Source organism: Pseudonaja textilis, chromosome 10 (assembly GCF_049901715.1).
Source record: "Pseudonaja textilis isolate UNSWEBS1 chromosome 10, rPseTex1.2, whole genome shotgun sequence".
Classification (NCBI taxonomy): domain Eukaryota; kingdom Metazoa; phylum Chordata; class Lepidosauria; order Squamata; family Elapidae; genus Pseudonaja; species Pseudonaja textilis.
The window spans coordinates 17,968,361-17,981,993 of record NC_141999.1 but is presented as its reverse complement, the minus strand read 5'-3'; the positions used below and the strand labels follow the sequence as shown (position 1 = coordinate 17,981,993).

At 42.0% G+C, this 13,633-nt stretch overlaps 1 protein-coding gene across 1 annotated transcript; it reads left to right on the top strand.

Moving 5' to 3' along the window:
* Window positions 1–41: 41 nt before the first annotated feature.
* PSMC4 (proteasome 26S subunit, ATPase 4) lies at window positions 42–13,526 on the top strand. Its single transcript, XM_026718776.2, has 11 exons — window positions 42–294; window positions 3,060–3,158; window positions 4,268–4,454; window positions 4,967–5,113; window positions 5,600–5,709; window positions 6,995–7,088; window positions 7,524–7,691; window positions 9,290–9,366; window positions 10,087–10,255; window positions 11,701–11,756; window positions 12,667–13,526. Exons 1-11 carry the CDS (start codon window positions 259–261, stop codon window positions 12,778–12,780), a joined length of 1,257 nt encoding a protein of 418 aa, XP_026574561.1. The 5' UTR covers window positions 42–258; the 3' UTR covers window positions 12,781–13,526.
* Window positions 13,527–13,633: the final 107 nt, after the last annotated feature.

The window sequence follows — 13,633 nt, the reverse complement described above, 5'->3', positions numbered from 1 at the left end:
CCGGGAGAAGAGGATTGCTTTTTCCACCTGTCAATCATCCTAGAAGGAAGTACTCTGGCGTTCTTCTCCCCTCCAGGCTACCTATTCTGATCGGGGGCGGGAGCAACGGCGGGAGAGGTGTCCATCAAAGCCGGGTTTTTCAACGCCCCCCCCACTCCCCAAAGGACTACAACTCCCGTGAGCCTCTCCCCGCTCCGGCCTGGGAGGGTGACCGGAAGCGGTATAATCCAGCCTGGTTTCCGGTCGAGGGGATTAAAGATGGAGGAGATCGGCATCTTGGTGGAGAAAACTCAGGTACGGGGGGCGGTGGGAAAGGGGGGAAAAGAGCGAGCCGTGAGGGAGCAGAAGCGAAGTCGCGGGGGGAGACGATTTGGCCCTCTTCCTTCCGCTTGCGAGGCATGGGAAGGAGGCGGCGGAGCGCGCCGGGAGCCCGAAGGACGAAGACGAGGGAGGCAGAGATGCCGAGTCACCGCTTGTGGGTAGGCCTGGCAGCGGGGGTGAGAGCAGGCCGCGGCCGCCGGCAGGTTCCCTCCTTCTCGGGCCGTGTTTTTGAGGCGTGTTTTGATTTATGCAACTGAGAGCGGATTGTACTTAATTTGTATTTTGATTGCCTGCGGTAATTCTCTTATGAACGCTTTGAGGGGTTTTCATATCAGTCTAGATCTTGTTACTATGTCATCCTACTTTTATTTCTGCTACATAGGCAGCCGGAGATTGCCTATGTAGGCACAAACAGACTGAAGAGTAGTTTTTATCAGACTCCTGAACGCAAAATAATCGTACAACAACAACATAGTACGAGTGACTTGCGGGCTGCCCGACGTGCAATAAATTCACATTGGTGCAATAGGATTGTGTATGTGTTAGTAGGATTCACTGGGTTAGGGATTTTCTGTCTTTCACTGTGAATTGTGTTGGGGGGGTGCACAAAAGGAGGCTCAGCCAATCTCATTGTACACATGTTCTCTGACAATAAATGTTTGAATTTGAATTTGTGTATGACTCCAGACATTGAAGATACCTGATACAGGTAGCCTTTGACTTACAACAGTTCATTTAGTGACACTGCCAGTGGGGGGAAAGGGGGAATTATGACTGTTTTTCACACTTATGACCATTGCAGCGTCCCCCTGGTCACATGATTTACATTTGGATGGTTGACAGCTGGTTTCATATTTATGAAAATCGTAGCATCCTGGGAACACGTTATCCCCTTTTGCAACTTTCTGGCAAGCAAAGTAACAGGGAAGCCAGATTTGCTTAACAATCTTATTCAACAATCAGATTCAACTAACAACTGCAGTGATTCACTTAACAAATTCATCTAGAAAAGTTGTAAAATGGGGGCAAAACTCACTTAACAGATTTCTCAGTGACATTGTGGTCGTAAATAGAGGACTATCTATCTGTATTCCAGCCTTCTATTTTTTTGCCACAACAACATTGAGTTGGGGTTTACTGAGGGGGGGTGGACTGGATCAAATCCCCACCCCCACCCCAACTAGCTTTTGTGCCTATGGAAGGATTAGAACTAAAGTCTACTGCAGTGGTATCAAACTCAAGGCCCAGGGGCCAGATCCGGCCCATGAGGTGCTTAGATCTGGCCTGTGGTGCCACCCTGGAAACAGCGAAGGACTGGCCTGTGATTCTTCTACCAGCGAAAACTGAGATCAGGTGGCTGCAAAGGCCTCCTGCAACCGCCCCTCCCGAACTCTATTTTCACTGGCAGAGTGCTCGGCCACCACAAGGCACCCCCCACCACCTCTGACACAAGTGACATTGAACTGGCCATGCCCACCCTGGCCACACCCATCCAGCCCCCAAGGTCAAACACAACCCTGACCCTCGATGAAATCAAGTTTGACACCCCTGATCTACTGGTTTCCAGGCCTATACCAACTACTTTATCTCAGTTTTCACCATTTTCTGGGAAATTATTCTCTTTTTCACTGAAGCTTACGCCAATATTCTATTGAGACTTCAGAAAGCCATCTATTGGATGATAAATAAGGGTTGCACTACAAGTAGGGATAAGAGCAAACTTAATAAAGAGTGCTAAATACTTTATCTGTTGGAGCTTTTATCCAATTAGGCTTCGGGGTTTAAAGGAATTCCAAGGACGGTCCTTTGGGTACATCTAGTTTGTTAGTGTTGCCTGTTTCCCACTCAGTTCTTTTGGCATGTATCCTAATGTTTGACAAAGGTTGGAATTCATTACATGTCTATTCATACGTGCAAAATTTTGAAATAAGGCTTAATCAGTAAAATGAACATAAGCCTGAGGCTTTGGAGTTTGTGCTTAATGTAAGGAGAGAAATAAAGTGTGCCATGTATTTCTAACATGGAATGTGTCCTTCAAGATAACAGTAAATGTCAGCTGATTAAATGTTAGAAATACATGGCATACTTTATATGTGGCATACTTTGTTTATATACAGGTCATGTTTTATAGAAATACACGGCATCCTTTATTTCTCTCCTTACATAAGCCATAAACTACATAAGCCTTAGGCCTATATTAATTTTACTGATTTTGCACAAATGAATGGGCATGTAAGTAACTTCAATCATCTGAAATGTTTGCTTTTTTTTGGCAACAACTATGATTGCTAAAACTGATAAGTAACGAAGCCACAACTCCCTGTGGTTTAATAGATGCTGATATTGGATGTTAAAAGTGTTGCTCAAAACAGATGGTTGAAACTTTCTTTCGGCTATCCCTATCCTAAATAAAAAATTTGCACAAATTTAGTAAACCATGTGCTACGTATTGATTTTGAAATGTTAACCTTATCAGCCTTAAGCAATTTAAATGAAGTACACATTCTTTTTAGATGCATACAATTCACCTCAATAAGTCAGATAAAGATCAAATACATTCAATTGTATAAGTTAAACTTGTTTTTTTGCTCCTATTTTGGTTTCCTTTTTTGGGATTTTTTTGGCCTCAGAATATTGTGCAATTCCAGGTCTTTATCATTCATACTATATGAAATGTAGAAAATGGGGGATATTCTATATCCAAGTTATTTATATCTAATCTGTGTTTTAATTTATAGGATGAGCTTCCTGCTCTCTCTATTTCCAGACCTCAGACTGGCCTCTCCTTCCTAGTTCCTGAAGCTGAGGATGTCGAGGATCTATATAGCCGATATAAAGTGAGCTGATCTTCATACTACTATGGTTTAGCAGTGCTGAAGAGTGTTATTGTTTCTAATTTGCATTTTATATTTGTCAGACTACAACACGGGTGTCAAACTTGCGACGTCATGTGACGTATCACGATGTTTTTCCCCTTCGCGGAGCTGGGGTGGGCATGGCCTGTGCATGACACATCGGGCCTGTGGGTAGCCAGTTTGAAACCCCTAGTCTACAACTATGTCTGTGTTCAAAAGACATTGGAAAAATAAAACAGAAAAGAAGTAAATTATTTATTAATTTTATATCCTACATTTATGTTGTGCAACTCTCAAAGCAGTCTACATCATGCTTTTTCTGTCTATCTTAACAGCATCCCAGTAAAGTGGGTTGGACTGAGAGAGAATGACTAGCCCGACATCACCCAATTGACTTGTATGCCTAAGAATTAGAACTTGTAGCCTCCTGGTTTCAAGTACAGTATGATTGATAAAGTGTAGCAAACTGGATACCGTAAATATATAAAAAAATAGATCTCTGTAGAATTTTATTCAAGGGTCTCACTTTAGTTCCTTCTTTATGTCTGATATCTTCTGTATCTTTTGTATTATGTCTGATAACTTTTGCTCTAGCTCTTGCTATTAGCCTTCCGGAACAATGAACTACTAAGTTTGTTGCTCTCTTTTCCTCCAAGAAAAGCATTATGGCAGGAAAAACCAGGGAAAATAACTGCAGTCCTCCCCCTCACCCCCCGTAAAAGTGTACTGCTTCAAAGTGCGCCTTAACTAGCATTTCGTTTGTTTTTCCTGCTCCCTTCTTCCATTTTTTTTTGTCTCGCTCTGTTTTTTTTGGATTACAAACATAAAGCTCTACTCTTAGTTGTGAATGCCCCTTGAATTTTAAAAACAAATATAACCACTGTTTCAAAAATAATGAATACAATTAAGTTATTTCAAAATGTACATTTCCCATACTTTTCTGGTATTCAAGTAGGGAGAATATACTACCTGGTACACATATTCAGCAGGAAGTCATGATGTGGTTGCTTATCTCTTGTCCTTGCTTCGTTTTATAAGCGGGAATTATTCAGGCGCAACAAAAGCTGCACTTTTCTTTGTCTTTTTTGTAGAAACTCCAGCAAGAGCTGGAATTCCTGGAGGTCCAGGAAGAATACATCAAGGATGAGCAGAAAAATCTTAAAAAAGAATTCCTGCATGCTCAGGAGGAGGTGAAACGTATCCAGAGCATCCCACTGGTCATTGGCCAGTTCCTGGAGGCAGTGGATCAAAACACAGCCATTGTTGGTTCTACCACAGGTGTAGTGCTTGTCCTTTTTGCTGGCTCTTGATCTGTGGAAAGTTGAGGAAAGGAACTTCATGGCAGACCTTCTCTTTTCTTGAATTGCCTCCCTGGTAGCTCACAGGCCCATGTTGATTTCTGTTAGATGGTGTAAAGTAGGGAGTCAAACTCGATCTCATCGTCAGCTGTATCAGGATTTTATTTGCCCTTGGGGGCCTGGGGTGGGAGTGGCTCAGGTGGGCTGGAGATGGGGTGGCATGGGCCTGTCCCTCACCGTTTCCTGATCTGGCCTGTGGGCTGTGTATTTGACACCCCTGGTCTAAGGGCTGCCATATCAACACCCCCAAATATCTCAAAGCAGCGCTCTAAGGCATAGAAGTTGCAGCTAGACATGATGGTCCCTGCTGTTCAGAAAGAAGGGATGGACACAGCCCTGTATCAGCGATAGTCCTCAGTGATCTTCCATACTCGCCATTCCTTGGAAGTAGAATTAGGGCCTGGTCTAATCTTGTGAACGTTTCCAATGCAGGCTCTAACTACTACGTCCGAATCTTGAGCACCATTGACCGTGAACTGCTGAAGCCCAATGCTTCTGTGGCCCTACACAAGCACAGTAATGCGCTGGTGGATGTGTTGCCTCCTGAGGCTGATAGCAGTATTATGATGCTGACTTCAGGTGATGTTCGTCTATCTATCTTAACTTTATTACCAATTAAACACCTCTTTTGAACTTTTTATGGGACACAGAAAATAAATATCCTGGAGTCTTAGTGAACAACTCTGCTGTGTGCCTGCATGGAGCATATGTGTTTGTTTGCCAGATAGTCATTTTATCTGCAAAAATTCCAGATAAATATGAGACTGAATGGGCTAATTAACTCTTTTCTGCATCTGCTCATCATGTAGTTGCTGAGCACACGAAGTGCAGTCACGTGACCATGGGGTGGTGGCAGCTATTGGACCTTTGGGATAGTATTTATAAGGATTCCTGGGGAGGTCTGTCGTAACTTTGAAAAGCCGCTAAGCGAACGGTTGTAAGTCGAAGACTACCTGTGTGTCATTTCTTGAATTGAGAGCAAGTAAAACATAGACTCAAGGGTTGCTTGCAAGGATGGGTAGCTATTGGGATGAAAGCTTATCAGTGTCCATTTGTTCCAAATAGATCAAAAACCAGATGTGATGTATGCTGACATTGGTGGGATGGATATTCAGAAGCAGGAAGTCCGAGAGGCCGTGGAGCTGCCCCTCACTCACTTTGAACTTTACAAACAGGTATTCTAAATTTCAGAGCTGAAAGTCCGCAAACAGAAGTGAAAACAAATTGTCCTTTTATTATCATTATATCTCATTTCTGTTTTTCAAAACTTCTTCCAAACCCATATAAGGAGCCTCTGTGGCGCAGTGTTTAGAGTGCAATACTGCAAGCTACTTCTGCAGCCAGCTGCCTACAATTTGGCAGTTCAAATCCCACCAGGCTCAAGGTTGACTCAGCCTTCCATCCTTCCGAGGTGGGTAAAATGAGGACCCAAATTGTTGGGGGCGATATGCTGACTTTGTAAACCGCTTAGAGAGGACTGCAAAGCACTGTGAAGCGGTATATAAGTCTAAGTGCTATTGCTATATAAGGCATTTGATCTCCTCCCACTCAGCTCAAGCATAATAACTTCTCCTAAGCTGTTTTGCTCAGGTTATGAGAAGATGGACAAGCACATTTTATGCATTACCTATCTCTTCTAACATAATTTGGGGTAGATTGTAGGGGTGATACCAAAATGTCATTTGATCATATTTGACACCTTAAATTATTTTATTCCAATTTCATTTTAGACTGTTTTATTCCAATTTCATTTTAAATCTTATTTTATTCCAATTCCATTTTAAATTGCTTTTACCAAATTTTTGTAATAATTTGTTTCTGGAACTTTGCATTTTGATATGGCCCAACGGCAGGCAAATAAACAAGTAGATAAACAAACAAGAACATAACATTCTGAAGTGTCAAGTGCTGCTTAAGCTGAGGTATTAGCAGTTATGTGACAGGAAGAAATATAGGTCAAAAGAAGCACGCAGTCTTGATGATATAGTAGTTACCCAGTAGCTAGCTAAGTTTTGCCTATTGTCCTAGGCTGTGAAATTCTCTTGTTTTTGCACAGTGTTGTGTACCTAGCTATTATAAGTTAATGGCTTAGGATACAAGCAGAGTCATTATTTAGAGCTCGTTGCAATAAAACCAGAAAGCTCATTGGATGCACCAACAATGAAAACAATGCTAGGCACGTAATGCTAAGTTACGCTTCGTTTAATGTATAACTACCAATGTAGTTTTGGCTATTTGTCACCAGACAAAGCAGCACAGTAGGATTAATAATTGACTGGATTCAGAGGCTTAATCTTAGCATCGACAGCGAGAGCTATATAATATTGAAGTATTGATGTCCATACTGCAGCCATTTGAGACTGAGGGCATCTTCATTAAATCTGGGAAAAAGTAAACCACGATGGCCTCACAAATTAATTCTTTCATTGCTTGTTGCTTCCTTCTGTGCCTCTTTTATAGATTGGCATAGATCCTCCACGGGGCGTGTTAATGTATGGGCCCCCAGGCTGTGGAAAGACTATGCTGGCCAAAGCTGTGGCCCATCACACCACAGGTAAGTATGGTTTTGGTTATATTACCATGTGTCGTGGATAGATTCCTCCCCTATCTGAGCTATTTTAATGTTTTATTGCCAACCTTTTTGACACTTTCTGAAGCTGAAAATGGGCAAGGTTTAAATGTTGTACTTTTAAGATGCCAACATGGATGCGAAAACAGTTGCTAACCAAGGGCAAGTGGACGTTGGAGTTGGAGGCGTCTTAGAATGTGTATTACCATCTTCCTCTTTAGAGAAGAATAGGCTACCTCTCTGAACCTTTTTAGTTCAACTGGTGGAAATTAACATGTGGTTACTCTGGAAACCATCTACAGTGCAAGCTTGACCTCAAATGTATATCGCTTCATAAATATACACTGACTCCTGCACAATCCTATGCATAATTCAGCCTGCTGTGACAATAACCCAGAGTCATGATATCTTCCCTCCCAGCTGCTTTCATTCGGGTAGTGGGGTCTGAATTTGTGCAGAAGTACCTGGGTGAGGGGCCACGCATGGTCCGGGATGTTTTCCGACTGGCCAAAGAGAACGCACCGGCCATCATCTTCATCGATGAAATCGATGCCATTGCCACCAAGCGTTTTGATGCCCAGACTGGAGGTGAGTTGGCAAGCAGAAACAGCTGAATTTTGAAAGGCAGCTCTGGATTATTTGGGTAGAAGCTGGAGGGTGTTCGAAGAATGGGAATGCCGTGCTGCCTGGATACTTTCTGGCTGTTACAGAGATGTCCACACCGCAGGGCTCTGGGGAGGTGGAAATAGTGTGCCATGGAAATTAACCTGCCTTTTTGCTTACTGTGCCCTAGCAATGCCCCCACTGATTTAGCAGCTGAATTATGCTTCTGCTGTCATTAACTAGAACTTTGTGATTATTTTATCTATCTGTATTAGGTAAGCCACTCTGAAAAGGCTTTTTATCTTAAAAGCAATGCTGAAGTTAAGCCAAAATAAAAGAAGGGAAAACATTGCCGTGTTTATACAATACACTTAATCATGTTAGTGAAAGACTGTATGGCTGAATTTATATATCTGGCTGAGTTTGATCTGGCCTCATGCTCCTGTTTAACATTACTTGCTTTTGTTGTGTGTGTGTGTATGTGTGTGTGTGTGTGTTTGTTTGTTTGTTGTGAAAACCTAGCTTTTTGATGCTGATGATTCGATGTGTTGTGAATCCTGAAACTTGAGTTATTTGGTAACGAAATCTGAACAGTTTCCTCCTGATTCATGCTAAGTATTTATGTGTGCCTCAGTTATTTTCCCTCTCTTCCTGATTTGCATTAGGGACTAAATAGGTTTGACATTATTTCTTTAGTGGTATAAATCTCTAGTAGCTATCCAGTTCTTGGCTGCTGAGAATCGCGTGGTCCAGGTTACAATATATGTGCATTACTTTTTCCCTCCCTTGTCACAGTGTGTTGGAACTCTGAGTTTGCAAAAGTTCTTTATCTGTTGACCTCAGTATCTTCTGTGTTGGGTTGGCCTATGAAAGCCAGAAGAGAATTTCTCTCTAGGTGGGTTTGTGTTTCTGTGTTTGTGAATTGCAGCTTCTAATAGCTACATGAAGAGTGGCTAGTGGTGAAAGATGTGGGTTTTATATTTAAATAATATCTGCAAGGCCATTTTCCCAGGGTTAGGCCTGGATTTGTTAAATTCCCTCATTTCTCAACATTTGGTAAATTAAGCCCTCTTTATTACCTTTGTGCAGATTTGTTCAATGGTGTGAGAGTTTAATTAGGTTTGGGGAGGTATAGGATAACAAGTGAAGATTTAAGAAATGGGAGGTTAGAAATACTGGCAGCTCTTAATTATAGGAAATAGTAAACTCCTTAACCAAACTCAGCCATTCTGTAGAATTGGTTTGGAAGAGAAGAATTGCAACATTAAAACATATCTAAATTAGGGAAAACCCTAAGAGGATAGGTTGCAAAACTTCTTGCTTCGTTTATCTATTTTTGAAAGTTTCACGAGATTCTGGTTCCTCTTCAGTATTTTGTCCATATTTATAACAAGTTGAAACTTGGGAGTGTGAATAAAAAATAGAGTTCTTTTGATTTTGAGTTGCTTCCCAGAGGGGTGCACAGGCTGGTGTGATGTCCTTGAAAGTCTGTGGAATGAATGTGTAAGGTGTGGAATATAGAGGAAAGCATGGACTGCTTCTCTTACCTGCCGTCTTCTGATAGTTTGTTGGTCTCTCCACAGCGGACAGGGAGGTTCAGCGGATTCTCTTGGAGCTTCTCAACCAGATGGATGGCTTTGACCAGAATGTTAATGTCAAGGTGCGTTGGGGCTTAAAGGTGACTTGAATGATCTAGGAAGACAATTATCTCCTTCCACTTTTCTTCATTTTGCGCTGCAAAAATACAGTGCTCAATATGATGTGCATGTGTATGAAAGGGAGGAGGAGAAAACACCTCCCAAATCCCTGGAAAGTATCCAAAATTAATATATTGCAATTGATAAAATTTTAGCCCACCGTTCATAATGGCTGATAATCTACTGAGGCACTTGCCATGTCAAAAACAAAATTGTGCAGCTTCCTTGCCCATCTACGTCAGTTTTTTTTTTGGCACATACCTAAAATAATAAGTTTTTTCCAAGCATCTTTGAAGTCTGGGCTGGGATTACAAGAAATTCCATTAATGGAACTCTTGCCCATTTAGAATCAATTCATCACCTTACAGATGGATTTTTTTTTCTTTTTAGTAGCATTCCTACAATCCAACGAAGAGGCAAGAAGTTACAGGCAGTTGATGGTTTTCTGAATCCTTGTCAGTCAGGGAACCTACCATAACAATTCCAAGCTTTTTGGCGTTGCTAAAGTGAGGAAAATTTCAGACTGGGGAAAGATTCTCACAGTTTACTTATTAAACTTCAGTTCACTATCTGCCTTAATCAGCTGTGTTGAAGGGTACACAAGCCATGAATATAGCTTTGGGCTGAATTGGCACCTCAAAATTCAGGATTGGTGTGGTTTCTTCTTGTTCTTTTGACCACAGGTAATAATGGCCACAAACCGAGCAGACACCCTTGATCCTGCTTTGCTCCGACCGGGCCGTCTAGATCGTAAAATCGAGTTTCCTCTGCCAGATAGACGCCAAAAGCGCTTAATCTTCTCTACTATCACCAGCAAGATGAATCTATCTGAGGAGGTGGACCTGGAAGATTGTATCCTTGACAAGAACTTGGTCAAAAGAAGAGACCCTTTTTTGTGTGTGCCTTATTGGAGGGACATTACTACATTCATCTATAGCAGGGGTCTCCAAACTTAACTATTTTTAAGACTTACGGACTTCAACTCCCAGAATTCCTCAGCTCTGGCTGCTGTTGTTAAATTTGAAGTCCCCTGATCTATAGAGCAGAATGGTTGGAATCTGTTTCAGTGTTCTGGGTTTTTTTTTTGGAAATTCTTTCCAACCCAATATTCTTGTAAAGAAATTATGTAAAGTTGCTCAGGACTCCCCCTTTGAGATAGATTATAGCTTCCACTTCAGGCAGCAGGTTGCAAGGGACCAAGGACTGGGGTCTAGCACATCTTATTGGGGCAAAGTATTCAACTTCCAGCATCTCATAATTGTATGATTTCATTTTATCCTCCCTTTTTTCTGTTAATTCAAAGTTGTGTATATAGACCCCTCTCTCTATTTTTCCCTTCTAAGTCTATGAAGTAGGCTATTCTGAGAGTGGATACCAGACTCAGAGTCACCCTGTGACCTATAAATTCAAGTGAGGACTTGCACCTGAGCCTCCCTGATCCAGGACTGGAATGCTGGTTAAGGTGTTGGAGAAAAGAGACCCAAATTCTAGTCTACCCTTATCCATAGAAATTCACAATGTTACTTTGGGCCAGTCATTCATTCATTCTTAGTCCAATGTAGGTCCATGGGTCATTATTGGGAGAAAAATAAAAGGAACAGTGCTGTGTGGAGTACCTTGAGCTTCTGAATCAAGGGCAGGATAAACATTTAGTAAACAAAAAAAAACTTCAATGTTTCAGTCATTGCTTAAGATGCATAAATTTCAGCTGCTTTCCTGGGGCCATTCTTCCCGCTCACTCCACCAATTGTTGCGTTGCAGGAGTTGCTGCTGCTTGTCCAAAGGATTCCTCCTCCAGGAACAAATTAGAGGCGGCTACCGTGGGAGGGAGCATTCATGCTATAATAGTTTCTCCTGAGTGGTTAGAGCTGTTTTCTGTTTGGCTTTGAAAACAAAGCAAGGGGGTTGGGCGTTCGTTGTGTTCTTGCCTAATCTGCCAGGGCTCTTTGTTATGAAATGGGATATCAACCAGTTCCATTTTGTGTTACTGCCGGGATTCCTCCCAATTCTCATCAGGCCCATCAGGCACTATAATACTTCAGAAGGAAAGGAGGCTCCAATCCTGGTGAAGCTTGATTGGGAGAATCTGTACCCTTTCCAATGAAGTGATTACTTAACTTTTATTTCAATAATTGGTCCCCATCTGTTGATTTTTCCTGTAACATTTTCACTGGGTCAAATAGAAAGGTGACCACTTAGAAGAGAATAATCCCAATTGCAGAAGGTCAGCTAGCTAAAATTGTGGGATGGTCAGGTTGGGCCTTTTCTCTCCTATCTCTTTCCTTCACTCCTCCTAGATGTGGCACGACCTGATAAGATCTCGGGAGCTGACATCAACTCCATTTGCCAGGAGGTTTGTATGCTCTTGTTAGGTGCTCCAAAGAAGCAGATGGCCATCAGTTTTCAGCTCCACTTCCTCTTTATTCTTGTCTAGCAATCTTAACGATTGGGGAAATGAGAAACATCTTCAGAGGAGGAGAAAAAAAAAAAACGGGCATGAAATGTTAGGCTGTGAATCATGCTCCTCTTGGGTCAACTGCTGTGAGAGAACGTGTGTAGGCTGGTAGCCAGGAACTTAAGCTATGAGCTGGGAGTCACGAGTTTGGATCTTGCCTCTATAACAAACTCTGTAGGAGGACTAAGGTTCCTTGCCAGCGTTACACCTGATATCTTACCCGTCGCACTGGGTTTATTCTTCTAGTGGTAGCTTTTAGCAGACATCTCCCCCCACCCCCCATCGGTGGCATTTCCACTTATGTGGGATAAAAGAGAAGATGAAACAAAGCATTATATATGGAAGTAAAGGGGAAAATTGCTGAATGAGATCCAGCAAACAGCAATATTAGTTTTGGTTTCTAACCAGTTGGGAATTGGGAATTAAAGTAGGGACCCTCTGCATAAATGGATTTGTATGGTATCTGTATGTGTCTATATTTGCAGTGGCTGTAGTGGGCTGGGAAGTGCAAACATACTTTAGTTTTCAGTGCAGGAATCCAAATGTTAACATAATCAACAGTTCGTTGACATCCATTGAAGGGAGGCTACTGCTTCCTTGGGCAATTACATTGGACTGCAGTTACCAGAACATCTTGCCCAGATGGTGTGAATTATAAATCAAGAACAAGAACATGCCTTTGACCCTTGCTACAGGATGTCTTTCCACCTCTCTTCTTTTGTTGTGAGCGCTCCCTTTTTTTCATAGTTGGTGTTTGAAACATTTTCCCTTCTTCCCAGCTCCTTATCTTCTCATTCTTCCCTTTTAGGCTGGGATGCTGGCCGTACGGGAGAACCGTTACATTGTCCTCGCCAAGGACTTTGAAAAAGCCTACAAAACAGTCATCAAGAAAGACGAACAGGAACATGAGTTCTACAAATAAAGATGGGAACAGCAGGACCAAGGCTTGGTTTGGTTGTCTCAGTCCTTGGGGTGGAAGGAGAGGGACTGTGTTTTTTATGTGTTTCTGATAGGCAACATTGATCCTGTGATACTTTTTTTTTTTTAAAGAAAAGCTATCCAGAAATGCCACTGTTCCCTTCATCGATGGAAATAAGAGATGAGTGTGTGTTTATCTCATCCCCTCCATTCCCCTTATGCTCTTGATCTCCCTGTATTGTTTTTATTCTCAGGCTCTATAGGGAGTAAGATTTGAATTGGATTAACATTTGCTCCTTTGGGGGAAGGGGAGCGTGGGTGGGAATAGACCTGCCAGTTATTATTACAGCACAGTTCCATCATATCTGAAATTTGGTCACAAGGCTGGGGCTTGTCATCAGTAGTGGAAAGCAATGGTTGGCTTGTAAAGTGCATGGGTTCATATTGCATGCTTGGTTCACATGTTAAAACAGTAAATCAAAATCAGTCAAACCCTTTTTCTAGCATTGTGTAATCCCACCTGAAGTTTTCACAGCTTTCCTAAGCTGGACTCTACGTTACACTAAGCTAAGTTTTATGAAACATGATTTGAAGAAATCTCAGCTTAGACTCGTATCCCCACCAAGCCACATTATGAGTTAAAAATACATTGTATGACCCTGATTATCAAAGCGTTGTTTGATTTGTTAGCAAATGCAATACATAACATTTATTCTTACGGTCCAGAAAATAAAAGTCTTTTGGGATACATTTTCGCAAGTGTTGGTGTTGCTGTGGAAGAACCAGGTGTCTTGGAAAGCTCTTAAGCTGATGTTGTGTTGGGCGTGAAAGACCAGGACCACATGTGAAGTTCTGTT